This window comes from Talpa europaea (assembly GCF_964194135.1).
Source record: "Talpa europaea genome assembly, chromosome: 11".
NCBI classification, from domain to species: Eukaryota; Metazoa; Chordata; class Mammalia; order Eulipotyphla; family Talpidae; genus Talpa; species Talpa europaea.
The window spans coordinates 103,183,343-103,208,863 of record NC_140078.1 but is presented as its reverse complement, the minus strand read 5'-3'; the positions used below and the strand labels follow the sequence as shown (position 1 = coordinate 103,208,863).

Below are 25,521 nucleotides of genomic sequence, written 5' to 3'. Positions count from 1 at the left end.
TCAGCTCACTTGTGGCCTCGTCTCCCTCCCTGAAGGAGCCCCTGGGCCTGGCAGCCTGTGGAAGGTGGAGGACTGGCCACCTGCAGGGAGGGTGCCTCCGGCCCTGTGATGGCTGTCCTGCTTCACGCGTCTCCATGAGGGTGTTTGGGGCCTGGGGCTGTGGGGGCTTTGCTCCTCTGGCCAGGATGCCCAGCTTGGCATCTCCGGGGCCCGTCTGGAGCCCCCCACTTGCTGCTGCAGCTAGATCCCGTGACTCTCCTGGAGGGCCTGTTCTCCCTTGGCCTGGCGTGGGCCTGGCTGGACACCACCGGCAGGACACTACTTGGGCCATATCACCCTGTTCCTTCATGCGCTGTGACCCTTCTGCCTCCCTGCCCACCACCCACCCAGAAATCTTTTTCTAACAATGGTTGCTGGGTTTTATTCTTGCTTTGGAAAAGAGACGTCCAGCCTTACCCAGGCGCAGCTGACAAAATTGCGGTGCACTTCTAGCATGACGACGTGTGCACGTTTCATTGTAAGAGGGTGACAGTCAGGTGGACGGTCCACCCCTCTGCATAGTCCACCTCCCACAGGGGAGACCTATCCCCACTTGTTTCAAGGCGGGTGTCTCAACCACAGTCCTCAAGCTGCTTGTTTCGACCCCCACCCCCAGCATGAGACGTGGGTCAGTGGCCACCACATTGGTGCATTTTCTCCCAGATCCTGATCCGGCTCAGCAAGCTCTGCGTGCAGGAGGGCGCCTCTGTGCGCAAGAGCCGGAAGCAGCAGCAGCGCCTGCTGAGGAACATGGGGGCCCACGCGGTGGTGCTGGAGCTGCTGCAGATTCCCTACGAGAAGGTGAGCGCCTGTCCTGCATCTCTGTCCCCATCCGGATGTTGGTGAGACACAAGGGACGTGTCCACGGTGGCTGTGACACGAGGGGCGGGGGCTTATACGAAGCAGAGCATGGTCAGTGAGGTCACAGCCCTGCCTCCAGTGTCCAGCTCTGTCAGGGAGGATCCTGTCCACTAACTGCCTGCTCCACGCCACGTGGCTGGGACAGGGTAGTGGGGGTGGCCCAGTTCTTTGTGGGGCCTGGACCTGCCCCCCAGTGCTCCCTGGGGCTGCAGGCCTTCCTGTCTGGCCTTCCAGGTGGGTCTTTCTGTTGGTGCCAGAGTTCTGCTTTGTCTCCTGGCAGCTTCTGTCATCGGTGGTGATGGGATTTAGGGGAGTCGGTCTTGGCAGGGTTTTGCAGGGAACTTCCTATCGTGGGAGGTAGCAGGCCCAGGTGAGGCAGCTGTGAGTTGTGGTGCAGGTAGCGCACATGCCATCACCCCGTTTTGCAGGCAGAGGCTCAGTGTAGGTACAGGATGAGCTGAAGTGGCAGGAGGCCCCTGGCCAGTGGCTTTGCCCAACTTCCCGCTCTGCTGGTGCCCTCTCCTCCGCTGCAGATTAATGTAGCCCAAAGCTGGGTGGCTAAAGGGTCCTGTGCCTGGGTTGGGTCCCTTCTGGGTCAGGTCAGCCCCGTTCCTCTCTGGGGCGGGGGCATCTGCAGCTTCCTTGCAGGTGTCAGTGTTGTTTCTCTTTCCCCAAGTGAAATCTCTGGTCTCTCCTGGACCAGCGGCTGGAGCTCATTTCCATCCAAGGGGCGTAAGCAGTCACCAGCTTCTCCCAGGACCGCAGTGCAGCCCTCGCTGTTTTCCCTTGGCAGGCACTGGGTGTGGGGTCCTGGGAGCCGAGGTAGCACCACCCCCCCGCCTGCCTCCTCCCGTCTGGCAGGGCAAGAGTTCTCGTTGGCCTTCATGGACCAGCAGGGACTCACATCCAGGCTACATCACACACGCAGCCGCATCAGGACAGAGCCTTCCCAGCCCGATTCCCCATATCGCCTCCCTTGCAGGCCGAGGACACCAAGATGCAGGAGATCATGCGGCTGGCGCACGAGTTCCTGCAGAATTTCTGCGCCGGCAACCAGCAGAATCAAGCCTTGCTGCACAAGCATATAAACCTGTTTCTCAACCCTGGGGTGAGGCGGGGCTGGGGGCAGGGCGGGGGGTCAGGCAGGGCTGGGGGTCTGGGGGAGGAAGAGTTGTGATAGGGGATGTAAATGGGGCAGACTTGGGAGAGCCGCTGGGCAGTAACTTCCTAAGGCAGGCGTGTCTCTACCAGTGACGTCTGGAGGGCGGCCCAGCAGAAGCCCATCTGTCGGGTCTGCCGGACGGTAAGCAAGGATGCTCAGAACAGGCGATGTATAACAAAAACAGTGCCGCGCTCGTCGTACTGCCCACCTGAATGCCCGCAGCCAGCAGTAGGGTGGACATGTCACCTACTCCCGCCCCGGGTGTCTACACCGGGCTCACGCCTCACCGGCTCGTGCATCGGCCTGGGTGACGACATCGCTGACTCAACCTTGAGCAAAACAGCCGGGCAGAGAGGAGGCCTTAGCTGCGAGGCACAGCAGGAGCCTCTGCTAGGAAGCAGCAGCGGTTGGGGTGGGGCTGGGGCTCAGAGGAGCCTGTCTGGGCCTGGGTCTGCAGCCGGTGTTTCCGTTTAGCTGAGTGCTCGTGATTTTTTCACTGTCGCATGAGATCAGAACCGGTTAGTGAAGAAGCAGGCAGGATGGAGACAGCAGAGCATGGAGACACCCTCTGGGCCTCGGCTGCCTGCCCCGGCCACCCGCCCTGACCCTGTCCACCCCTCCCGCAGATCCTGGAGGCCGTGACCATGCAGCACATCTTCATGAACAGCTTCCAGCTGTGCAGCGAGATCAACGAGCGCGTGGTCCAGCACTTCGTCCACTGCATCGAGACGCACGGCCGCAGCGTCCAGTACATCAAGTTCCTGCAGACCATCGTCAAGGCCGAAGGGAAGTTCATCAAGAAGTGCCAAGACATGGTCATGGCCGAGGTGACAGCCGTGTCCCTGTGCTCCTGTGCTGGTGTCGCGTGGGGATGCCGAGTGACTGGGTTTTAGCAGCAGGAACTGGTGCCGACGGGAAGCCGTACAAAGGGCCCTTCTGAGGGCGGGACGTGATTGTGCGTGTGCACCTTCTCATGTTTGTGAGCGGAGTCTAGATCTAGGCAGCAGTTTGATTTTTTTAAAAAGTAACAAATCCATTTGTTTTACGAAAGTTGGACTCAGGTTGTCCTAAGAGAACCTGAAAACAAACAGAAACCCAGGAGCAAGGAACCATCCTAGGGAGGAGAGTGACCGGGCGGAGCCTCCCTTCTTGGGAATTTTATGACTTTTTCTTTCATTATTCCCCCAGATTCACTTGCTGGAAAAATTGTTGTTTGGTGACTCCTGAGAGCGGGCTGTGGGGTGGGAGCTGTCCCCCCAGTCTCTGGGGATGTCAGTGCCCCCGTGTTGTGGACGGAGGGCCAGTGACCAGGAGCCAGAGTCCAGTACTTGCTCATTAAGTCTTTGTGGCTTCCTAGCAAGTGGGGGCTTATGCGGATACACTCAACGCCTGCAGCTCTTGTCCATCTGTCTGGGCCCGTCAGTGGTGCCGGGTCAGGGGGGCTGTGCCACCTCGGGGGAGGTCACGGTGCCACTTCACTGACTGCGCAACATGGCACGTGTTGTTTCTCAAACCGCATTGGAGGAACCGCCGTCTCCTGCAGAGGTGGTCATGGAGTGAGGTCGTGGGGCAGTGATGGGGACCCGCTGGAAGCCCCCAAGCCCCCACTGTGGTGGCAGTTTCTGTCTGGTCCTGGGCTTAGCCTCCGTGCCAGTGCCGGGGCAGGTCCGGGCTCGCCCTGGTGTCCCGGCGGGGTGGGCACCCAGCCAAGGTGGTTGGCCTGACAGGCTGGTCAGGCACCTGCAGATCGGTGCCCACCGGGTTGCTGTTGAGGGTGTGGCCCTGCTTACTTGTCCCCTGCGCCGGCCCTTTCTGCACCCGCACACCCAGGCAGTGCTCAAATGGACTTCACCTCAGTAGATTCTTGAGCAACCCCAGCTCTGGGGGCCAGTTTAGAAGAAGGATGCCAGGCCAAGTGTGGCAGAGATGCCTCTTCTTAGTCGAGGCCAGCAGGTGTGACTGGGGCAAGCACAGCATGGCCAAGCCGTAAGGGGACTCCTGGCACAGCGGACGGAGGCCCTGCTTCTCACGCCTCGGCTGGGGTGCAAGAGCAGCTCTGCTTTCCCCTCTGGTCTGCAGACGCTCCTGCCCCGGTGGGTTTGTGGGGCCCCCATAGTCCCACGTCTGGGGGGTAAGGTGCTCAGGACGTGTAGTTGTTCAGTGATGAGAGAAGCGAGGCCAGTTTGGGGTGACGTGGGTGGAGCGTCCCCTGCTCCGCTCGGGACACTTGGGCTCCGCCGCCTGCTCACCAGCCCTGTGCTCCCACAGCTGGTGAACTCGGGAGAGGACGTCCTGGTCTTCTACAACGACCGGGCCTCGTTCCAGACCCTGATTCAGATGATGCGCTCGGAGCGGGACCGCATGGATGAAAACAGCCCGCTCATGTACCACATCCACCTGGTGGAATTGCTGGCTGTGTGCACCGAGGGCAAGAATGTCTACACGGAGATCAAGTGCAACTCCCTGCTGCCCCTGGACGACATCGTCCGCGTGGTCACCCACGAGGATTGCATCCCCGAGGTCAGCAGGCGGGTGGCTCTGTGTCTCCCCTGGGCGTGCGCTGGCTGGGGTGGGCTCCCTGGTGCTGGGGGGTGAGGCCCAGTCCCGCTGTGTGTGACGGGAGTGTGTGTGGGCCGGGCGGCTCCCTCCTGTGTCTCCCTGAGGAACAAACTCGGCCTGCTGAGCGTGAGCCTGGCCAGCGCAGGGCTGTCCTGACGGTGGGGCTGCCTGAGCAGCAGGGAGGTGGTTATCCAGCGTGTCTGCTGCAGGTGACCTACGGGAAAAGCACTTCCAAGAAGAACGTGAAAATAATCTGTAGATCCTGCCCCCGCAATGAACTCCTGCTGGGTTTTTGACGTAAACCCTTCCTCAAGGCTGTCTCTCCCCTTCCATATTATAAGGCCAGGGACCAAAGCAGGAATTTCACAGCGTGTTATATATTTTATGATGTTGTTTTAAACTATGCATTATATGTACAGAGCATGTGTGCTATATATTAAATACACATGGTTTCTTTTTAGTTTAATTTTTTAAAAAGCTAATAGTTTGAAGTCAGGCAGCAAATGATAAGCAACTGAAAAATCTAGCCTGCACCCCCTCACCACACAGAAAATGGCTTCCTACGGCCTTCCTTGGCGCTCCAGGCCGTGCTTGTGAGCACACACCAGCCTGCGCTCACCCTCTGCCCCCTATTTATTTCTTAACAGGAAGGTGACGTCTGGGCACAAGCCCCATTTCACGCCAGTCCTGAGAGAGGGCCCTTGTTCTTCCTTCCAGTCCCGTGACATGCCGCTGTGCGTGGGCTGGTCACCTTCCATGACAGTCTGACATGTTTGTCATATAATGAGGTCCAGATCATTCCTAAATATGAAAAGAAAAAATAACGAGACTGCCTTTCTCCCCAGCACGTCCACACAGCCACGTCCACACAGCATGATATCAAATTTGGGGGTTCTTCGGTAGCTGCTGGTGAAAAGGGTGTGTTCACATAGCTTTGGTGCACACTGCTCTTACTGTGGGTGAGGGAGGTGAAATATTAGCCTGCTTTTGTCGGAGACAACCTCGGTGTAGAAAATCAAGCCGGTTTGAAGTGGAGCGCCAGGCTGGCGTTGCACAAAGGCCCGCTTCTACCTTCCAGGTCAAAATCGCCTACATCAACTTCCTGAATCATTGTTACGTGGACACCGAGGTGGAGATGAAGGAGATCTACACCAGCAATCACATGTGGAAGCTGTTCGAGAACTTCCTGGTGGACATCTGCCGGGTAAGGCCCTGGGCTGGCAGCTAGGGTCCTGCGTGTGCACGTGTGTGTGTGTATGTATGTGTGTGCACACATGTTTACGTGTCCGCCTGGGCCCTCGGTGCAGGCATGCGGGCGTGTTCACTTGATTTCAGCCACTGACACGTGGCACCGGAGGCTCATTTCCATCCACCTTTGATCTGAGCCCAGAATAGACTTTATACCTCCTGCTTCCAGGAGACGGTTCTCTCTGGTTTCCCGCCCCCTACTTGGGGGGCTGGGTGACAGCCCGGGCATGCTCAGCCGAGCCCGCAGGGTCTTCCTCCATCAGGAGCACGGTCCCCAGCCAGGCCCCTCCTGATGGGAGCGTGTGCCCGGGCTCCGGAGTCCGTCTGTGGCTCACGCTGCTGGGACGCCCCCATGGTGAGGGTTATAGTCAGGTGTCATGGGGAGGGCCACGGCCGAGCCTCCTCAGGAGTTTAGCTGATGTCAGAGAAGAGGTGCACCAGAGCCCAGTGTGGAGTGGCTCTGCCTGGCTGGGCCTTAACCGGCGCGCCAGGGGATGGGAAGCTGCTCTCCCTGCCGGGCTGGCTGGTGCTGATGCTCAGGGGTCTCCTGTCCCCCACCCCGCGCCTCCAGCCCGCTGGCCCTGGGGCTCTGCCAGAGCGAGGCCAACTTCGCTTCTGCCAGCCGGGGCTGGGCAGAGCCTTCTGTAGAGGCCCTGGGATTAGGCGTCTGGCCACCGGGTCCCTGCCTGAGTGTGGCGGCCGAGTGAGGCCCAGCACCCCGCGGGCGGGCCCGTGACCCAATGAGTCAGCGGAGCACCCGCCAACCCTCACCTGGCGACTCCCCGCTGAGCTGGTCACATGTGCTGTGAGGTCACTGCCCAGTTCCCTCTTGGGATGTGTCCACACGCTGCCCACACTGAGCTGAACGCGATAGTGGCTAGTGACACTCAGTTTAAACAATGTGTTCTCGGGACCACTCAGCTGGGGAAGGGGGGTGCTGTTACAACGAGGGGGCGGTGGCTTCAGGCTGGGTCTGTCATCACACATGCAGAGTGAGTCTCTTCGGTGAGGAAAAGCGGGGGGAGTATTCCCCCGTAAGGCTCTGGATGATTTGCTTGGGCATTAATCAAAATCTCTCTAAAAAATTTTCTTTGAAAACGCGTAAGTTACTCTATAGACACGGTCAGATGTTTTCTGGAACCCTGTAAATAGCTAATGATACTCAAAGCAGCAAGATCAGAGGAGAGACGGAGCCTAAGATCTCAGCCCCATCACGCCCCACACCCCTCAAAGGCCCGTGGGCCTGGGGCGCTCCCTGCCGTGGCAGCTGTACCCCCTTCTCTCCCTGCGGTGCACTCATAGCTCCATGGCCAGGGTGGATGAGTCACTTACCAGGACTGTTCACTTCGGGGAAGTTTCCTTATTTTTTTTTTAATATTTATTTTATTTATACAAGAACTGGGGTACAGGCCATATGCATGGGAGGGTGAGAGGACTCACCAGAGACAAAGTGGGGAACAGAACAGGCAGACTGACGAAATACACTGCTGAGGGGAGCAGTGGGCACGGCAGGAGAGGTCTGCTCGCCATGTGGGTTGCTCCTTGGCCAGTGGGGATCGAACCGGCACTGTCGAGGCTGCGGACAGCTTCACAGCGTTGCGCTCAACGCCTGCGCCACGAGGGAGGCCCAGAAGTTTCCTTATTTATTAAACTATTTTTAGTTCTAATGATGTTTATTGAATTAATGTCAGTTTTGGGCAGTGTTTTAGGGGTACCGGTTCACACTTCCACAAATGTGTTACCTCACCGTGCCCATCACCAAACCCAGCACCCCCACGCAGTGCGTGGAGCCCTGCCTGCATGGCCTGCCTCCGCCTTTCTGGGTCAGGGTGCAGACGCCGGAGCCTTGCCCGGGCGGCCCTTGGGGCTTCCGCCTGCCACTTGGGCTGGGGCTGCACTGGGTTCCCTGTCCTGTGTCTCCCCCTGTGGTGTCCAGGCTGGCCCCCCTCTTTCCATGGGCCAGGTTTTCACTGTTGTTACCTCCAAGGGGGCGGCTCTGGCCTCCAACCTTGCCGTGGGTGCGTGGGTGAGGGTGGCTGTCTCCCTGCCGGTGTCCCCAGGCCTGCAACAACACAAGCGACAGGAAGCACGCAGACTCCATCCTGGAGAAGTACGTCACCGAGATTGTCATGAGCATCGTCACCACCTTCTTCAGCTCCCCCTTCTCGGACCAGAGCACCACCCTGCAGGTGAGCGTGCGGCTGGGTCCGGCAGCCTGCACGGCGCTTCCCCAGGGCTGCCGCGGGCCCCACACGAGGACGGTCCGAGCCTGCTGTCCTGTCCCAGTGGTTCCCTTTCTCTTGAGACGCTTCCTTCCCTCCAGCTGTGCCCACCCCCTTCTGGCTTAGGAGCCCCAGTCTCCAGTGGCAGGAGAAGCAGCCTTAACCATCCTTGGCGTGGGCAGGGGGCAGCTGTTAGGGGGCTGATGGGTACCTGGGGTGGGGCGGGGGTTACAGACAGGTGACATGGAATTAAATTTCAGGTGATGCTCAAAGGGAGGGTAACTGGGGTCCACTGAGTGCTCACTGGGGTATGGTTGGCAACGGTTATTTCCATTGACTGTGGGGGAGTTGACAGGAGCTCAGTGCAGCCTCAGAGGCAGGGCGCTCCCTGGGTAAACTGAGGTTCAGAGGGTGTAACTCCCATGCTCAGCCATGGTCAGCTGCTTCCTGCCCACTGGCCTTCCTGGGGGCCAGGTGCACCCTGTCGGGCACTGTCTGCGAGCAGGTGGACTTGTCCTGTCACAGTGACAGTCTCCACGGCAGGACCCATTCTCCTGCAGAACCAAAATGTCAGAGCAAATGCACCCAGTGAATTGTGAGCCCATTAAACAGGACTGGTGCTTTCCTGTGTGCACATGGTGTGCTGAGCCCCCCCAGAGGTGCTCAGTCGCCCGCTGCCCCGTGGGCCCAGGAACTGAGTGGCCGGGTTCCTCAGCCGGTGCTCTTGGGCGTGAGGAGCAGGGCAGAGTCCTCCCTACGGGAGCACGGGGACCCTGGCTCCCACTGAACTGGGGAAAGGGCTCGGCGCCACTTCCCATCCTGTGGAGGACTTCCCCTTCCCGGGCCGTTGCTCTCCCCTGGCGGCAAGAGGACGACTCCCTGGCCTGGGCTGTTGTGGGTCCCCATGAGATCCCGTGAAGCGCAGGTTTTCATCAGTGCATCCTTGGCTGGGTTTCCGGGGGCCCTGCAAACTCCCTGCTCCCTGAATTTCCTGGCCCTAGCCGTCCTTCCCCCAAGCCTTTTCTGAGGAAAGCTCTCTAGGGTCTATTGATCCTTTTTCCCTTTGTTGTATTAACTCTCGCTGGTCTTTGGAGGGGCTGTGCAAGTCCTCCCCCCATAACTAGAGAGCAGGGGAACGGTGCCCCAAACCCAGCATCTTTGCCCTCAAGGCCCCAAACCACCCGACCCTGTGGCTTCAGGTGGGGACAAAGGCAGTCCCTCGTGTACCCAAGAGCTGGGATCACCACGTGGTGGGTGTTCGTGGGAGTGCAGGAGCAAGCCTCCTTGGGGAGCGCAGGGGTCGACCCCGTGTAGTCGCTTCTAAGTCCTGGTCTCTGGGGTGATGGCCCCGGAGCTCCCGCCAGACTGAGTTTGTGTCACTGAAATAAAGCAGACAAGTCCTCTGAGCGGCGCTCCCCAGCCTGCTGTTGCTGATTGAGACTGTGGGTGCTGCTTATGGCCGTCACGTCTGGGGGAGCCTGGGCTGATGTGCCCATTCCGTTTATGTCGTGTGTGGGTGACCTCAAGGCCGGGAGCTGGCGCCCTTTGCTCGCGGTCCTGGAGCCGGCCTGGTAACCAGCAAGACCATGTTCCGCTGGGGCCCCGCTGCGCCTCCTGGTGGTCAGATTGAGATCGCGCCATGTCTGGGCATCGCCCGCCAGTGCTTCTGAAACTGCCCCCGTGGCCAGGCAGCTCTGGACCCCAGCTCACGAGCGGCCGCCCCTTCTCACTTTCGCACGCGCGCCCCAGTCCCAGGCTCACCTCCCGCCCTCTGGGGCTCTCTCCCACAGACGCGCCAGCCCGTGTTCGTGCAGCTGCTGCAGGGCGTGTTCAGGGTCTACCACTGCAACTGGCTGGCACCCAGCCAGAAGGCCTCCGTGGAGAGCTGCATCCGGGTGCTCTCCGACGTAGGTAAGATGCTGACTCAGCGCTGGCCCTCGGCGCTCCCGAGCCCCTCCAGGAAGTCTGGGCCAGAGCCCAAAGTGCAGCCTTACCCCCCCTTTCGCGCCCCCCCCCCCCGCCACACACATGTGAGAGCCAGCACGTCCCAGGGCCGGCCGGCGCTGAGCGGGCAGCCACGTCCGGCGTCAGGCAGCTCCCGGCAGGCGCCCGCGCACACAGCTGCTTCAGGGCCTGGGAAGTCCCTCGTCAGGAAACCCGTCTGCTTAATCTCACGAACGTATCTGACCACATGGAAACTTTTTCCCCCGCCAGGCATCCTTTAGTCCCGAGAAGTGCCCTTTCTCGGAAATCCGCCCTGTGCCTCTCCTGCCCCTCGCAGGGCCACTGCCCCTCGCCCTGGCCTCCATCAGTGCCTTTCAGGGGTGCTCTTCTGCCGCCCTCGCTCTGAAGGGTTAATGCTGTCTGGGCCTCGGAGCCTGCCACCCGGCGTGGACCGCGGGGGTCCCCGCCCCGTCCAGCACCTGCACCCACGCACAGGGTATTGGTCAGGGTGGGCGCGGCGCCTGTGCTCTCGCAGGGAGGGTAGGCCGCTGGGGAACTTGGAGGCGGTCTTGTGGTGGAAGGTGAGCCTCCTGAGAGTGGGCCAGGACCACGTCCTGAGCGGCTGTCCAGGGCCAGGCCTGAGCCCTGCCCCGCCCAATCCTGGCCTGCCCTGTGTTCCCTGGAGTTGCCGGTGGGATTGGCCTCCCGACTGGCTCCGTGCTCAGAGATGCCACCTCAGCGGCCCTGGGGGCGTGTGCAGCCCTGAGCTTCGACTCCATGACCTGGAGGGGCCTCCATGGAAAGCCTCACGCCCCCTGGGCTGCCCCCTCCCACGTGCTCTCAACTCGCTGAGCTGAGCCAGGGTGTCCGGCACAGTGTCCAGCGAAGCGGGCCAATTTTCTAGAGGGAGAAGAATCACCTGTGTGGAAAGAATGGCTTAGGTTGGGCCTACGTCAGCATTTTGTAGGTTTGGTTGTGAGGAACCCCAAACTTGAGAAAGTTTGGAAGAAGGGTTCACCGGCTGGATGAGTTCCATGGCTTGGTGATTCTTAACTTGTGTGAGCGCTTCTGAGACCCTGAAACGCTGTTCCTGGGGGAGACCCACTGAGGTGGGAGCTGCCCTAACTGTGATCCTGGGGTGTCTTAACACCCCATAGAGCTGCCGCCCCCAAGGTACCGTGGAGTGTAACCTCTCAGTCTTCACCCTCTGTGCCGTGTACACAGACTCTGGGCGCGGTGGCAAGAGAGGTTCAGTCTATCTCTGGGGCTCCCTCCTGGGAGCTCCAGGCTCACGAGTCCCCTTTCTGCACAGCCAAGAGCCGGGCCATCGCCATCCCCGTGGACCTGGACAGCCAGGTCAACAACCTCTTCCTGAAGTCCCACAACATCGTGCAGAAGACGGCCATGAACTGGCGGCTGACGGCCCGGAACGCGGCCCGCAGGGACTCTGTGCTGGCGGCCTCCAGGGACTACCGGAACATCATCGAGCGGCTGCAGGTAACACCCACCGGGCCCAGGGAGCCCCTGTGGGCCACCGTCTGGCTGTGCGGGCTTGGCCTAGAGCCGGGCCGCCGAGGCGCGAAAGCTTGTCCAGGCCTGAGGACCTTCTGGTGGGGACCCATAGGGGAGGGGCAGGAGGGCCAGGCATGCCTGGGATGGAAGGAGCAAAGCCAGAGAACAAATCAAGACCATCGTTAGCCCCCCGGCGGGTTTCACATCCCGTCCCTTCCAAGCCTCTCCACTTGTCTCGAGCCCCCGAGTCTCGTTCCACGTCCCCAGTCCCTGGGCAGGTCCACGGCTGAGAGGCAGGTTGGTGCTGCTTCACCTGTCTCTGCTCCAGGTACCTCCTCCAGGGCTCTCCCCAAGTCCCCTCGCCAAGCCCTTCCCTCCCCCAGTTAGCTGGGGCAGGGAACACGGAGCCTCCCCTTTTAGGTTACGCCGTGAGGGGCCTCTGAGCCACTTCTTGAGCAAAGACCATTCCCCACGGAATGCGTCCTGGCCCTTCTCTGCTTTGCAGAAGGGCCAGGTACCATCCGCTCAGCTGGGAACCCACGGCCTTCTAGGCCAGCGACAGACGCCCAGTGTCTCGGTTCTCAGACGTCTCACCTGTGTTGTCAGGGAAGACAATAGAAAGAACACTGACGTCTGCACGGCGCTCGTTCCAAAAGTCTTGGCTATTGGCTGAGGGGACCCTCATATCGCCATTTGTTGTCAGTCTCTGTTGTGACGGGATGTGGCAGCAAAGCTGTCGTGATGTCACAGGAGCCCCTTGCGGACTGACCGCTTCTGTGATTCATCCCATGTGGACACCCTCCCCATTGCTTCTCCATCCTTCTGGCCCGCCCTGGCCCCTAAAGGCACGCACCTCGCAATACCATGCACCTCGCAATACCATGCACATCAACTGCAGCCTGAAGTCTGGCCGACCTCGCAAAGGTGCAGGAGTCCCCCTCCTGGGGGACTTCTTGGGCTATTGGAGCCCGCGCTCCTGGGACAGGGTCCTGTGGGCAAAGTGCTGCTTGAGTTAGGAAGGGTGACTGCTGATGGGCGATGTGGGTGTTTGGGGTCCCCAAGGAGGTCGTTTACAAAACTGACCCTCTCTAACTATGTGGTGAGATTGGTTTGAATCAAGGGATGTTGCAAGGCATCATCTCACAGTCTCGTGGGAACGTTGCCCCCCAAAGAGGTCATTTGATCCACTGGTGCTTTCTTTATGCGTCCTCGGTAGCGCTGCGTGAACACAGGCGCCGCCTGGATTTGGCTGAAGACAATCAAAGACTATCCTGGGTTTTAGCTTTAACTTCCGGGTAAAAGGTTGGACCAGGGCTTCCCTGGCCAGAGCCTGCGCCATGTGGGTCCCCGCTGAGGTGTGTGCAGGGGCCTTTTCCATACCACTGCCGTCGCTGGGGCCCCTCCACTTCCCAGTGCCGTGTCCTGCGCATCTTGGCCGGCTCCAGACAGGTCCAGGGCCCTGCCACATGCAGAGGACAGCACCTTAGGGCGCGCACATCCCCTCTGCCCCCGGGTGGCGTGTCTGGGTGCTGCCACTCCTCACCTTCTTTCTGCTCCCCCACAGCCGGGTATGTGGCGTCTAAGGACCCTTGTGCTGTCGGGTACACTGTAGCATGTGGACATGCGTGGGCTGAGCCCTCGTTTTTGTGCTGTGTTTACTGCATGGGTCACGGCTTCTCGGGAACAGCTTGACAGCACTCACATGTGCTGCTAACTGGAAGCGCAGGGCTGCCTGTCCCCATCCCCTGGAGAAGACCCCAGGCGCTGTCCCTGCCCCGACCTGCCATCCATGGGCATCTGTCCCGTGGCCCTGCTGGTCTCCCACCACTTACCACACTCACGCTGTAGGCTTTCTCTGCATTGAGTGTGATTTTTGTGTTTTGTTTTAACATTTTGGACTCATCCTTGAGAGGCCTAATGGGGCAGGTGGGGAAGCTGCCTGGTTTGGGTTTGTTTTCTGCCTTGGAGGCTGGTGTGTCGGGCCTGCCCCCAGGGAGGCCGCCAGTGTGCTCACGGCACGAGGACGCTGCCCCGCAGGCGCCCCGGCCCCAGCTCACCGTGGTCCTCCATTCCAGGACATCGTGTCAGCGCTGGAGGACCGTCTGCGGCCACTGGTGCAGGCCGAGCTGTCCGTGCTGGTGGACGTGCTCCACCGGCCTGAGCTGCTCTTCCCTGAGAACACGGATGCCCGGAGGAAGTGCGAGAGCGGGGGCTTCATTTGCAAGTAAGCGGCGCCCCCTCCGGCCAGCGCAGGCTCTGGGCACCAGGGCAAAGCCTCGTCCCGAAGTGGGCCTGGTGGGACCCCGGTGGTGCGATGTGGCCTGTGCAACCCCAGCGACCTCCCCAGAGCCAGCGTGGATGACGCCAGCTGCTGATGCTGCTGGGAGTCTCCTGGCTGCAGCCATTTCTCATGGCCTGCTCGGGGGGTGTGGGGAGCGCCCCCAGGAGCCAGGAGGCTAGGAAGGGCGTGATCTCCAGCCCCCCTGGTCTCCTGTCGGCCTTCATGGGGTGGGATCCAAAGGAACCTCGAGTCTCTGTTGGCTTCTCCCCACTGAGGCTGTGGGCGCTTTCACTCATGGGCTCTGCCCAACCTCAGTCCTTCCTGGGTGGGTTCAGAAACCACCTTAGTCCAGGGCAGGCCTGGGGATAAGGGAACAGCGTGTGCTCGCAGCAGCGTCCTCATGAGGCTTTTCCACGCCGGCACACTTGAGCCGGGTCGCTGCCGTGCTTGGTGGTCGAGTGGCCACGCTGTATTAGGGACAGCTGGGGGTCCTCTGCCTGTCCCCTCCCGGCCACCCCTCCGTGGGCCAGCAGGTGTCGCTGTTGAGCCGTGCTGAGCCCTGACTGTGGTGCCCGAGCCCTGGATGAGCGATGCCTGTTCGAGCCATGCGTGGCCGTGGCCGTGGCCGTGGCCGTGCTGCTGGTGGGGCAGGCCGTCCACGTGCAGCCGCCCTGCTGTAACCCTGTCCCCTCCCCCCAAGGTTAATCAAGCACACCAAACAGCTGCTGGAGGAGAACGAGGAGAAGCTCTGCATCAAGGTCCTCCAGACCCTCCGGGAGATGATGACCAAGGACAGAGGCTATGGAGAAAAGGTACCACACCTGGCTTCAGGTCAGACCGCATCTCTCTTCGGGCAGAGGATGGGTTCAGAAACCACCTTAGTCCAGGCGTCCTGACCAAGGTTGGCTGGTTTGGACGCTCCGCTCCTCCTGAAGATAGCACAGACACACACTCCCCCGTGAAGTCCAGCGCGCACAGTTGGCTTTCCCAGGCGGCTTGCCGCGTGGTCTGTGGTTGGAGAGGTGGGATGACGTGATTTCCCGTCTGCTTGAATTCCCGACGAGGACGCAGACGCCTGTGTCTGTGCCTTCCTGGACGGGGTCCAGCTCAGCGTGCCTGCAGGCTTCGCTGCTCGTTTCTGGCGAGAGGTTGCACAGGCCTCCGGTTATTAGGAGATGCCCTCCAGCCCTACCTGGAGTGGAGGAGGCAGGAGGCGGACATTCCTACTTGAGGTACTGGCGTGGGTGGTCCTGGGCGTGGGACTCGTTATGTGTGTGCTGGGCTGGGGTGCTGGCTACCCCCCCTCCACCGGTTTGGTCTGAGTTGGACAAAAAACACCCATCGCCCCCCTGGTGTCTCCAGCAAAGCATCACAGGCCCGACTTACTCAGCCCGCGTTTCATGTGGCGCAGCACGTTCATGGGTCTCGCTGCCCACCAGGCCCCTCGGCGCCCCCCTTACCTCTGGAGAAGCCTCGAGGGCCGGTCCACCGCTCTCCTGGCTGGGGCGGGTGGGGCGGCTGCGCTCTCGCAGGCAACGCGGGACTTTCTCGGCAGACAATGTCCCGTGCGAGCATCGGAGCCGCGGCAGGCAGGGGTGTTTGAGTGTGGAGAACGGAGCAGGAGTACGCAGTGGATGTCCCCCCACTGTCCCCAGCCCAGGGCTTTTAAGTGTTCCCCCACACTTGTATAGCGGGCAGACGCGGCCGCTGCAGGAATGTGTACCTGTGACTCAGTAGAAAACTGGGTGGGGGAGCTGCCAGAAGAGTCCTATGTCGTGGTCCAGGGAGGCCGGCAGGTGGGCTGGCCTGTCCACACACACCTGCCCTGGTCCCCTCCCAGGAAAGCACAAGAGGAGACACAGGAAGGGCAGTGCCAGGCAGACTACAGTGACAGCCTCTTCCGCAACACTTTATTTTTCGTGAAGAGAGCTTGGAGAAGTGCCCCTCGAGTGTCCTGGTGACAGCCAGCCTGTCTCCGTGGTCAGGTGACCGTCTCCAAAGGCTCTTAACCAGGTGTGAACATACTTGCACCTTTGGGACATAAAACTTGATTTTAAAATGCAGAGAGCACAGTTTTCGCTTCTGGAGCGTTGTCTGTGCCTTTCTGTGGCAGTATTTAAAGTCAACTTGGAGTGTCTACCCCAGTGAGTGTTCCAAGTGGTGATTATACTTTCATTTCTCTTCAGCTTTCTTTTTATAACATGCGAAGTGGAAGCCCAGGCTCTGTTGAGTCCCCGTGGCTTGCTGAGAGCCATCGGGTCTTGGGCAGGAGAAGACCGGACCCCATACCCTGCCCCCCTCTGACGAGCCTGGTGGCCAGTCACATGCAGGCCCTGGACGCCCGGAACTGGGGCGTGGGAACCTCCCACGAGCTTGCTAAGGTCTGGGCTTGAGGACAGAGAATGGTTGGCTGCTGAGGCCAGAGTCCCCGTCACAGCCAAGCAGAGCGAGGCTGGGGGAGGGTGGCCGCCCTCCGCCCGGGCGTGCCTGTGCTCCCTTGGTGAAGGCGAGCGCCCACCAGGCAGGCCTGGGAGGCCCCGCGGCCCCTGGAGGACGTTTTCTCTGGAATCCCTTGTGCGGCTCCTCCAGGACCCGCGGCCGTGGACTGGACGTACAGAAAGGGCTGGCACTGAGCGCTCTTTCTGCTGCTCAGGTCCTTGGCGTCGGTTTTGTCCAGTTTCACTGAGGCTTTTTGAAAGTGCTTTCCACGTTCCTGGCGGTCAGTTTGACTAATGACCCCTTGATGGGCAGGCAGGCCAGTGCATTCGTGGCTGAGAGGAGCTAGAGCCGCGGAACTCGCCTTCCCAGGCCAGCCAGCAGCTTTGTTGATGCAGAGCCCATGCTGGGGTGCACCCCTCCCCGGGGTCCAGGGCGCCTCTGCCTCTGCCTGCGTGGGGGGCAGGGGTGGCTGCCGTGATGCCCAGGGTCCCAGCTACAACCCGGTCACATCTGACGGCAAGGGAGGGGCTGGCCGAAGGCAACCGTCAGCAGAACGTAGTCGTGACCGCTTAGGAAGTGGAAGACTTGTCAACGGTTGTCCCCAGAGTGCAGAGGGCCCCGTGCACGTCCTCCGCGGAGTGGCGCGTACTGAAGACCCTCTCCCAGAGCAGCCGCGGTCAGGTGCTCCCTGTGAGGGCCCACTCAGGGCGGGGACCTCCAGGGCCGACAGCCACCGCGTGCCAAGGTCCCAGCGGCCCATCCCTGCGGCAGAGATGGCCTCCTGGCCGCAGGCTAGAAAGCGTGGCCGAAGCTCTCCCAGGGACAGCACGGGCCCCCGGCCCTCCTGGGGACGGCGGAGTTAGGGTGAGGCTGCAGTGCGGCCCCTGGGGGTTACTGAGCTGCTGTTGACTTACATCATCAAAGAGCTTTGGAAAGAAATTCAGGGGCCAAGAGTGGATGGGAAGGGCGAGCTCAGGACCTGCCTAAGCCCTCTCCTTCCTGAACGGCAGCAGCTGTCTTCCAGGAGAGAGGCAGTGGCTCGGGGGTGCCCGAGTGCCCCCCAGGAATGGCCAGGTGGCTATCACCAGCGCCCTCTCCTCTGGGCAAGGATGGCGCCCAAGCTCCCAGCCGTCGGTGTTCCCAGGGCCGGCTCTGCCAAGCGGACTGAATATTAACGACGTATAATGAGAGCTCGCCGAGGGCCGTCCGTCTGCTCTGCCCAAGGGTGCCGCGTGGTCGATGCTCTTGTTTTTTCTTTTTTTGGGACTCCAGGCTGCTAGTGGTGTCATCGCGTTGGCACCGCCACCTTAGGAGACAATGTCTTCTTTGGTCATCAGCAGTGCCAGGAGTTGGGGCCTCTGGGCTGGGGACGGTGGGGCTTACCACCTGCTGAGCCTGAAACTGATTAACCCACGGGGCCTTTAGACTTCAGGCCTCCATGAAGGGTGAATGAGTCTAGAGAATGTTCTTTCCAGATGCGCCGTAGCCCCCGAGTCCCTCTGCCCTGTTCTCTTCTGCAGGAACCTGCCTCCCGGCTGGGGGCCGTCACAGTGGGTTCAGGTGGTAGGTGCATGGGAGGTGATACAGGCACGGTCTGGGGCCCTGGGTCATGTCCCTTGTGAGGTTGGTACCTGGCGTGGGAGCAGAAGTGGCGGAGGATGTGCCAGAGCAGCTGTCCCGGGGGCGGGGGGTCGTGTCCAGAATGCCCTCCCTCCCCAGGGGCCCTGCCTCAAGTCCCATCTACCACGCGGGGTCCTTTACGAGGTCTCTGTCGCTGAGCTGGCTTGTATTTCCTCTCCTAACCTCTCCTCCTTCTCTCTCCCCCTTTTTTCTCTTCCAGCTGATTTCCATTGATGAATTGGATAATGCTGAGGTTCTAATTTCACTTTTTCTAAGTGTCCCGTGGTCCTGTTTCCGTGGCCCTGTCCCCGTCAGCGCTGTGCTCTGTCGTGCCCTCTGGTGTAGCGTGCCCCCTGGGAGTGAGTCCGCCCGCTGTGTCTGTGTCAGCATCTCCCGTGGGTGTGTCTGCCTCTGTCCTTGGGAGCCCGTCCAGTCTAGATAAGGGTCTTCTCACCGGCTGTGACGCTTCAGTCAGGGGAGTCTAGACTCTCCCCTGAATTTCTCATGGACTCTGGCTGTTCACCTGTTGCTGAGACTCAGTGTTGATGCTTTAAAGAAAGGTCAGATGCAAAAAGAAGTAGCTGCACTGGTGCGGTGTGGGCAGTGGGGAGCCCGCTCTCCCCTGGTCCACACACGGGGCAGGGCTGAGGGTGGCGGTCTGACCCCAGCCGCAGCAGGATGGGATGTGCCGTGCTGCCATCTGTCTTCGAGGGAGAGCATCTAGAGACCGGGCGGTGGCCTCGTCTCCGATGCTGTCTGCACTTAAGGGTCAGGTTGGCGTCGCTTGCCCAGAATCACCCTGGAGACCCAGGGCGGTGTTTTGTGTGGAATTTGGGGACCCTCAGACGTCGTCTGTCTTGTGAAGTTTTGAACTCTTCTTCCCCCTTCTTTAAGAGAGAGACATGCTTAGCTAGTGGTCCTGGGAAGAATTTGGAGAATAAATACACATCACGGAGGGAGTTGAATTGCTTGGCAAGTTGGAAAAAATTTTTTTTTTTACTTCAAAAGCACCTGTCTGGTCTGCTTCACCTGCTCACTCTTCTGGTAGGCTAAGCAGTCCCTTATTTGCAGGAGCTGGAGGTGGCATTACTCCGATGTCCCCTCTATCGGCCAGGTCAATATCTACCCCCAGATCGCAGAATTGTGTGGTGATGCTGATAGACCCACCAGGGCCTTGACACTGAGTCTGCTGGTGGTTAGAAATGGTCCGGGTCTTTCAGGAAGGAGCTTAGAGGTTGCATGGCTGGACTTGGCTCACAGCTGGACAGTGGCCACTCCAGGGCGCTCAGGGCACCTGCTGTACCTGCTGTGCGGCCCTGGGCCTCCCACAGCCATCCTGGAGCGGGTCTAGCCTGCCCCTCCTGGGGCTGGGGGTGGGACGTGCCCGCAGGCGGTGAGGGGCGGGGAGGCACTCGGTGGGGGGTGTCCCTCTGCCCTTCCTGCCGGCCTCTGCCCTGCTGTCTGGCAGGCACATGCCTGCCGGGCGGTGGTTCCCCTCGGGCCCCGGCTCTGCCCTGGGTGGTTCGAGCCTTGCAGGAGAGGGGCCTCCCGGCGGGGGTCTGCGGGCCCTACCTCGCTCCTGACCAGTCCGTGACACGTGTGCTCGCTGAGACAGGCGTGGGGCTCCGGCTGGGAGCGGCCCTGGCTCGGGAAGATTCCCAGTCGGAGCAGGTGTGTTTATAATTATCCTCGAGGAAATAGAACACTGTCTGTTTATAAAAGAAGAATGTTCTGGCAGTCGCTTGGATTCTTTGAAAATCCCCCGAGGAGGCAAGTGTGTGTTGTCATCAGCCCCGGCACCCATCCCTGCCCCGGCCGACACCCACCCTGGCCTCTGCCCTTGCTGGGGACTGGCCCGCTGCCGCCTCCCGGACCATTGGCAGAGCCGTCTGCAGCCCCCTGAGTGCTGCACCGCTGCCGACCTGGGGCGGCCCGCTGGGAGCTGCTGCGTGCGGAGGGTTCCGGCTGGTCCAGGAGCCCTCACCCCACGGGGCTCCAGGACCAGGCCCTGGGGTGGCCCAGCACACCTGGCAGGGAGGGGCCCCGCTGTGGTGCGAGGGCAGCTGTGCGGTGAGGGGCTCGCAGGGCCTGCCAGAATCGGGGTGAAACAAGGACAGAGGCAGAGCCGGGCAGGACACGGGCACGGCCTGGCCTCCCCGGGTCTTCCAGAACCGGGTCGGCCTGAAGCCCCAGGAGGGACGGCCGCTGCTGCTTCCTTTCAACCCCTTTCTTTTTCTCTCTCCCCCCACCTGCTTCCCCACCGCGTGTCCCCCCCCCCGGCCCTCCCCTTGACCCTCCCTGACCCGTCCACCTCCCTGTCCTTCACTTCTTCCTGCTCTGTGTCCTTCTCCCTCCTCCCAACCATTCGGTGGCTCCATCCTCACACCTGCTGCCCCCTTTTCCTTGGGGGCTGAGGGGGCAGAGGAGTAAGGGGCTCCTTGCACACTGCTGGGTGAGGGCGGCACGCGGGGGCCAGGCGAGGGACACCGTCACCCCAGGAAGTGTCCTTATCTGCCCATGAAGCAGGCACCCATGGGTGCTGAGATGGAGACTGAGGTGCCTGGTTCAGCCAGACCTGAACCTGAGGGGCCCGGGGCTGGGGTACAGTCGGGCCTGCGGGAGGCGGGGTGTTGGCCTTCTGGAGCTTACAGTTTTGGGGGGAGACGGCAGCAGCTCAGGTTAATGTTGCAGGCCAGCCACCGACCAGGAGGAGGCCACAAGATGGGGTTACCAGCGGTCATCCGGGGCCCCTCCCAGGCAGGGAGCCGCCTGGTGGCTTAGGAGCTTGGGGGCAGCAGCAAGGCGCCCCCGCAGGGGATCGCGAGTCCTGCTCCGCACTGTGAGGTGCTGCTGAGTGATGGGGTGATTCGGGGGAGGCTCCAGACGGGAGGCTGCGGCGGGGCTTGCGGTGCCCTGGTGTCCCCGGAACACCCTGAAAGGATGGAGGGCTTCGTGCGGGTGCCCGGCCCCGGGGACAGGCTGTGTCTCCCCCATCAGAGATGTCCCGGCGTCCCTGCCACCTGGAGCCACGAGATGTCCAGCCTTCGCCTCCCTGCCCGCCAGGGGCCAGACAGACACCGCCTGCTCATGGGGCCACTGCCCGCCACCCACTCCGGGCGGCCTCTGCCGGCACAGGGCGGCCCCACGGGCTCAGGGCAGCCGGGAAAGCCGGGAGAGCTGTGGTGACAGCCTTCGCCTTCAGGGGGCATCCTCACGACGCCCTACTTTCCTCCTCGCCCTGGGCGGCTGGCTTGGGCACCTGCCAGCATTCAGTGGCACTTACATAAGAGCCCTTTTTTCCTGGAATTTAGGCTCGCTGCTGATGTGTGACCTTCAGCAGTAATTGCCAATAAATGCGGTGGGGCTGTTTACTGTTAGACGCGGCAGCCAAGAGCCGGCGGGCTTGGCTTGCTCGGCACAGACGGTGCGGCCGCGGCCAGAGGCCTGGTGCCGACCTGACTGTGGCAGTGGGGTGCCCTCGGTGCCGTCAGGATGCTTCTGTGGAAATGAGTGTTTCTGCTAAGCCCGTTCTGCAAATCGAGGCAGAGCTGCCGGTTGGAACCCAGTGTGTGCCTCCTGGTTCCGGCACAAACACCGCCAGTGAAGCCCGCCCGCCAGCAGGTGCAAGGAGGGGCCCCTCCTGCTGGGCCGCGAGGGCTGCCTGATCCCCAGTGGGGCTGCGACAGCCCCACCCCATGGCTCCTGGGGGTGAGCAGAAGCTGGCGGCTGCGTCCCGAGGGCGGGAGGGCAGCATCCACTCGGTGCTCTGGATCCACTTCTCAGCAGCTGTCATTTGGGGCGACCCAGCAAGGAGACACGGTGTTTCAAAGGAACATTCTAGAGGCCTGGGGGTGGAAGCATCTCTGTTGGGAGCCTCCGCGTGGCCATGCTCCGCGCTGGCCTGTTGGAGGCACACATTACACATGTGTGCCTGGGACGGGGGTGCTGCTGTCCGGGAGCGGCGAGGCCCTTGGTGGCGCGTGGGTTCTGAGCCCTGAGAGTGAGCCCCACGCACCTGACCAGCTTCTGTGCAAGCGTCCAGGCTCTCCAGGAAGGACACCTTGGTGATTGGAGACACGTTTTGAAATCCTGTTTCAAAGCCGGTCATTGGAACTCCTTTTGTCTACTCATTTTTATTTTGCTGACCTCGTCTAAAAGCCCAGGGGAGCCTAGGGTCAAGGAGGCCATGTGAAGGGGCAGAGGGGACAGCCGGGCGAGTTCAGGCCTGGCCAGTCTTGGGGGCGCTGCCCTGATCCGGTCTCCCAGCCCCGGACAATGACCCGGGCCCCAGCCCAGTGGGAGAAGGGGGGCGGGGGTTCCCACGTGCTGTTTGCTTAAAGCCCCCTCCCCTCCCATGCGGCACAGCGGGTTGCCTTTGGTGTAAACACTCCATGAAAACGTGGGCTCATTCCCTGAGCATCCTTTGCTGTGGCTATTGTGTGCTTACGTAGCCGCCGTCTTATTTGAGCACATGTAACTCTAATATGCTTATATATTTCAAAGCGCAGCTTGCTGCCGTAAAAATAAGCTTCCCCCCAAAGGAATACAGTTGAAATCCTGCTAGGAGGAAGCCTTCGTGAGAGCTGCTTCTTACCAAATTGTGCCGCGAACAACTGACTTTTGCCTTGGCTAGAATCTTGTCAGGTGCTGGCAGGTTGTGATTTAGGGGGCTCGCAGGTTAGCTACCGTGAAGTGCAGTTCACTGAAGTCCTCCAGGCATTATGTGACTAGTGCCTGGGCAGGGTCCTGGGGGAGAGCTGCTCCCTGAGCCTCGGGCCGGGAGGTGGCCGGCTCAGGGTCACACACCATGCTGGGTGAGCTGCGGTCAGAGACGCCTGCCCAGGTGAGTCCTGGGCCTGTGTCAGTGGGCTTCATGGAAAGTTCGAAGGAAAAAAACAATCAATTTGAATCTTGAAAGATGATCTGATTTTAAAACAAGTGTGACAGCAGTTTTGGGAGGCGGTAGATGATCGGCGGATCCATGAACCTGCCGTCAGCCCCGGACCTGGGTGGTGAAGACAGCCGCAGGCCGCCTTCCGAAGATGCTGCTGTGGACACAGACCCCAGACGGGAGAATCAGAAGACGTCACGCCAGCTCCCGTTCATCTTCGTTTCTTTAGCTTTTGGCTGAGGAAGAGGAGGCCAGCCTTGGGGTCCTGCAGGGAACCTGTGCCTGTGACCCTCCTTTTCGATCCCGCAGGCTCAGTTTTGAGGGTGTATCTGTGGGCAGGTCACCAGTGCCCCCCCCCCCCCAGTGCCCCCGCTGCTGCGAGATGCCTGGGCAGTTGCCATGATTCTGCTGCTTCCGATCGGTCCGGTCGGCACCAGCATAGACAGCAGGGGCACGGCAGGGTCTGCGTGGCACACAGCAGTGTACAGAATGTTGGGGTGCAGTGCAAGTGTGTGATGGACTCCCCACCACCTTGGAAAGATGCAGGCCTGAGCTCTGCTTGCACGTGAACCAGCCGTACCTGCCGTCTGACTTTGGTCCCAGACGACTGAGTGGGGCCAGGTTACAGCTGGCCCTGCACTATGACATACTGGTGGCACTGCTTTCACCAGCACTGGGCCCCTGGGAGAGGACTGTGCAGGCCCCTGCTGTCATCACCCTGTCTTCCCTGAGCCTCCGAGGGGCTTGGTGTCCTTGTCTCCGCTGTGAGTGAACAATGCACAGGTGTGCGGTGGTGCTTCCTTTGCATCTGCTCTTCTAGAGCTGCCTGTCCCCTCTGGCCAGAGGCAGACCTCGGCTTCCGTCCTTGTCCTGGATGTCTCCGTGTCAGGCCCCTCATGTGGCAGCACGTGCACAGGCACATCTGTTTCAAAGGAAAGTGCTCACTGCCTCTGGCCGAAGCCCCTTCTGCAGGTGAGGCAGCGGCGGGCCCCTCATCTTTGACCTTGTCTTCCGTGTTTTGTACTTGACTGTTGGTCTGGACCTCTCTGTGGCTCATGACGCCCAACTGCTTTAACTAACATGCTGCATTTTACACCCTAGCAGCTGCCCCAGGCCCCAGAGGCGGAGAACTCCTCTGAGGTGTGTGCCTCTCGTGGTAGAAAAGCTACTCTTGGTCGTCCTGGCTGCGTGTCTGAGTTGTCCCGGCAGCGTCTGTCTTGGGGGCAAGGGTGGGGCAGGTGCTGTGAAGCTCTCAGGGACTCTCGGGAAGGACGTTCTGTGGAGCTCCTTCCACAGGCTCCTCCGCGTCTTGTGCATCTCAGTTAGGGATTCTGGTATGTCAAGGCCTTTCTGGAATAGATTCCAGTCCGTGCAGAGGAGGGTAGAGCTGTGTCCTGCATGAGCTGCTGGGATTGCAGCTCCCCACATGCTCCGCTCTCCCAGCTAATTCCATAAATGAGGGACTGGGAGGGATGGGGGTGCCCGCAGTCCTGCAGGTGCTTCTTGGGGGGTTGTATCTCCAAGTATCAAAATTTGTTCTCTGAATCTGTTCTACACTCTTGGTAGTCCCACCGAGAGAGGCGTGCATGGCATCCAAGCGGTTCTAGTGCACGTGTGCAAGAAGAAACGGGTTGCTGAGTGCATGACTTACAGTGTGGACGCTCCGCCTGCAGTGTCTGGCTGGAGTTCGGTGCCGTGGGTGGCCTGGATCGGAACCCCGTGGCTGGGGGGAGCCATGTCACCCTGGGCCCATGGTGTCTGCATGTGCATGCGCAGATCCCAGGGCTGCCCTTCGAGTCTTGCTTTCCCAGCTTTTCGGGATGTGTGTGAAAGTGGACATGGTACTCATGATACACAACTTGCTGTTGTCATCATCATAAAAAATAGCATTGGCCCCGAAGCCACTTGCCTGCTTGCCATCACCGGCACACCGGGGTCGGGGAGTTGGGCAGGATCCAGAGGCCCTGGGCCAGTGTTTGGGGAGACAAAAACCGCCTTCCCCCGTGTCACTTGGCGCTCCGTGGGCTCTGTGTGTTTGGTCTGGGACTGACGCTGAAGATGGCCGCATCGGACTTAAAATGGCATTTCTGCATGCTTAGCAGGAGCTTGAGCCGAGCCCGCCGCTGAGGCAGCTGGAAGACCACAAAAGGGTACGTATGTGTGCGGTCTGGGTGCCGGGAGCTCGGCCCCTCCCTCGGCCCCCATGCCTTGGAGATGCTCCTGTGGTGGGTGTCCATCACTGCGGCCAGATCGCTCAGGGCCAGTCCCGGCCTGTCCCTTCAGTGAAACCGCCCGGCCCCAGCGCCACCCGCACCTGCCAGGCTGCGGCCGGCCGCCCCCCAGATGAGGGCCAGGCCAGCCGGCCAGCTCGCCTTGGCTCACTGGCTCTCTACTCAAGTGACATCTTCCAACAAACAGTTTTTTCCCTAAGTTATAATTAAGAGGTGCAATGAAAAAACGTTCGTAATTTTGCTGCCCAGCTATAAAAGCTGCGAATGATTCGCAGTCTCCTCCCACCCACTTTTTACAACGCGTGGCGCTGACCTCGTGGTCCCGTCCCCTGACACTGGGGTTACTCTTAAGTGCACAACTTTTGTCCCTGGCTCTTTTTTTTTTTTTTAAAGATGTATTTATTCATGCATACAAGAACCGGGGGTATGGGCCAGATGTGCGGGAGGGTGAGAGCATTGACCAGAGCGGGGAGCAGGACAGGCAGGCTGACTGAAGCACACTGCTGAGGGCA

General features: G+C 60.7%; 1 protein-coding gene across 5 annotated transcripts in view; it reads left to right on the top strand.

Moving 5' to 3' along the window:
- The window catches only part of ITPR1 (inositol 1,4,5-trisphosphate receptor type 1), a gene marked incomplete at both ends in the record, with an annotated part of 163,018 nt that overhangs the window by 84,591 nt on the left and 52,906 nt on the right, over positions 1-25,521 (top strand). For 2 of the 5 annotated variants that reach the window (XM_084248294.1, XM_084248292.1), the window contains 13 exons: positions 703-840; positions 1,883-2,008; positions 2,689-2,889; positions 4,331-4,582; positions 5,700-5,825; positions 7,930-8,058; positions 9,882-10,002; positions 11,348-11,532; positions 13,623-13,771; positions 14,529-14,640; positions 18,108-18,140; positions 23,883-23,918; positions 24,881-24,928. In XM_084248294.1, the coding sequence (XP_084104420.1) occupies positions 703-840; positions 1,883-2,008; positions 2,689-2,889; positions 4,331-4,582; positions 5,700-5,825; positions 7,930-8,058; positions 9,882-10,002; positions 11,348-11,532; positions 13,623-13,771; positions 14,529-14,640; positions 18,108-18,140; positions 23,883-23,918; positions 24,881-24,928 (1,656 nt within the window). Of the gene's footprint in view, positions 1-702; positions 841-1,882; positions 2,009-2,688; positions 2,890-4,330; positions 4,583-5,699; positions 5,826-7,929; positions 8,059-9,881; positions 10,003-11,347; positions 11,533-13,622; positions 13,772-14,528; positions 14,641-18,107; positions 18,141-23,882; positions 23,919-24,877; positions 24,929-25,521 lie in introns of all 5 variants that reach the window. The other 3 variants (XM_084248296.1, XM_084248295.1, XM_084248293.1) reach the window with 2 other exon arrangements.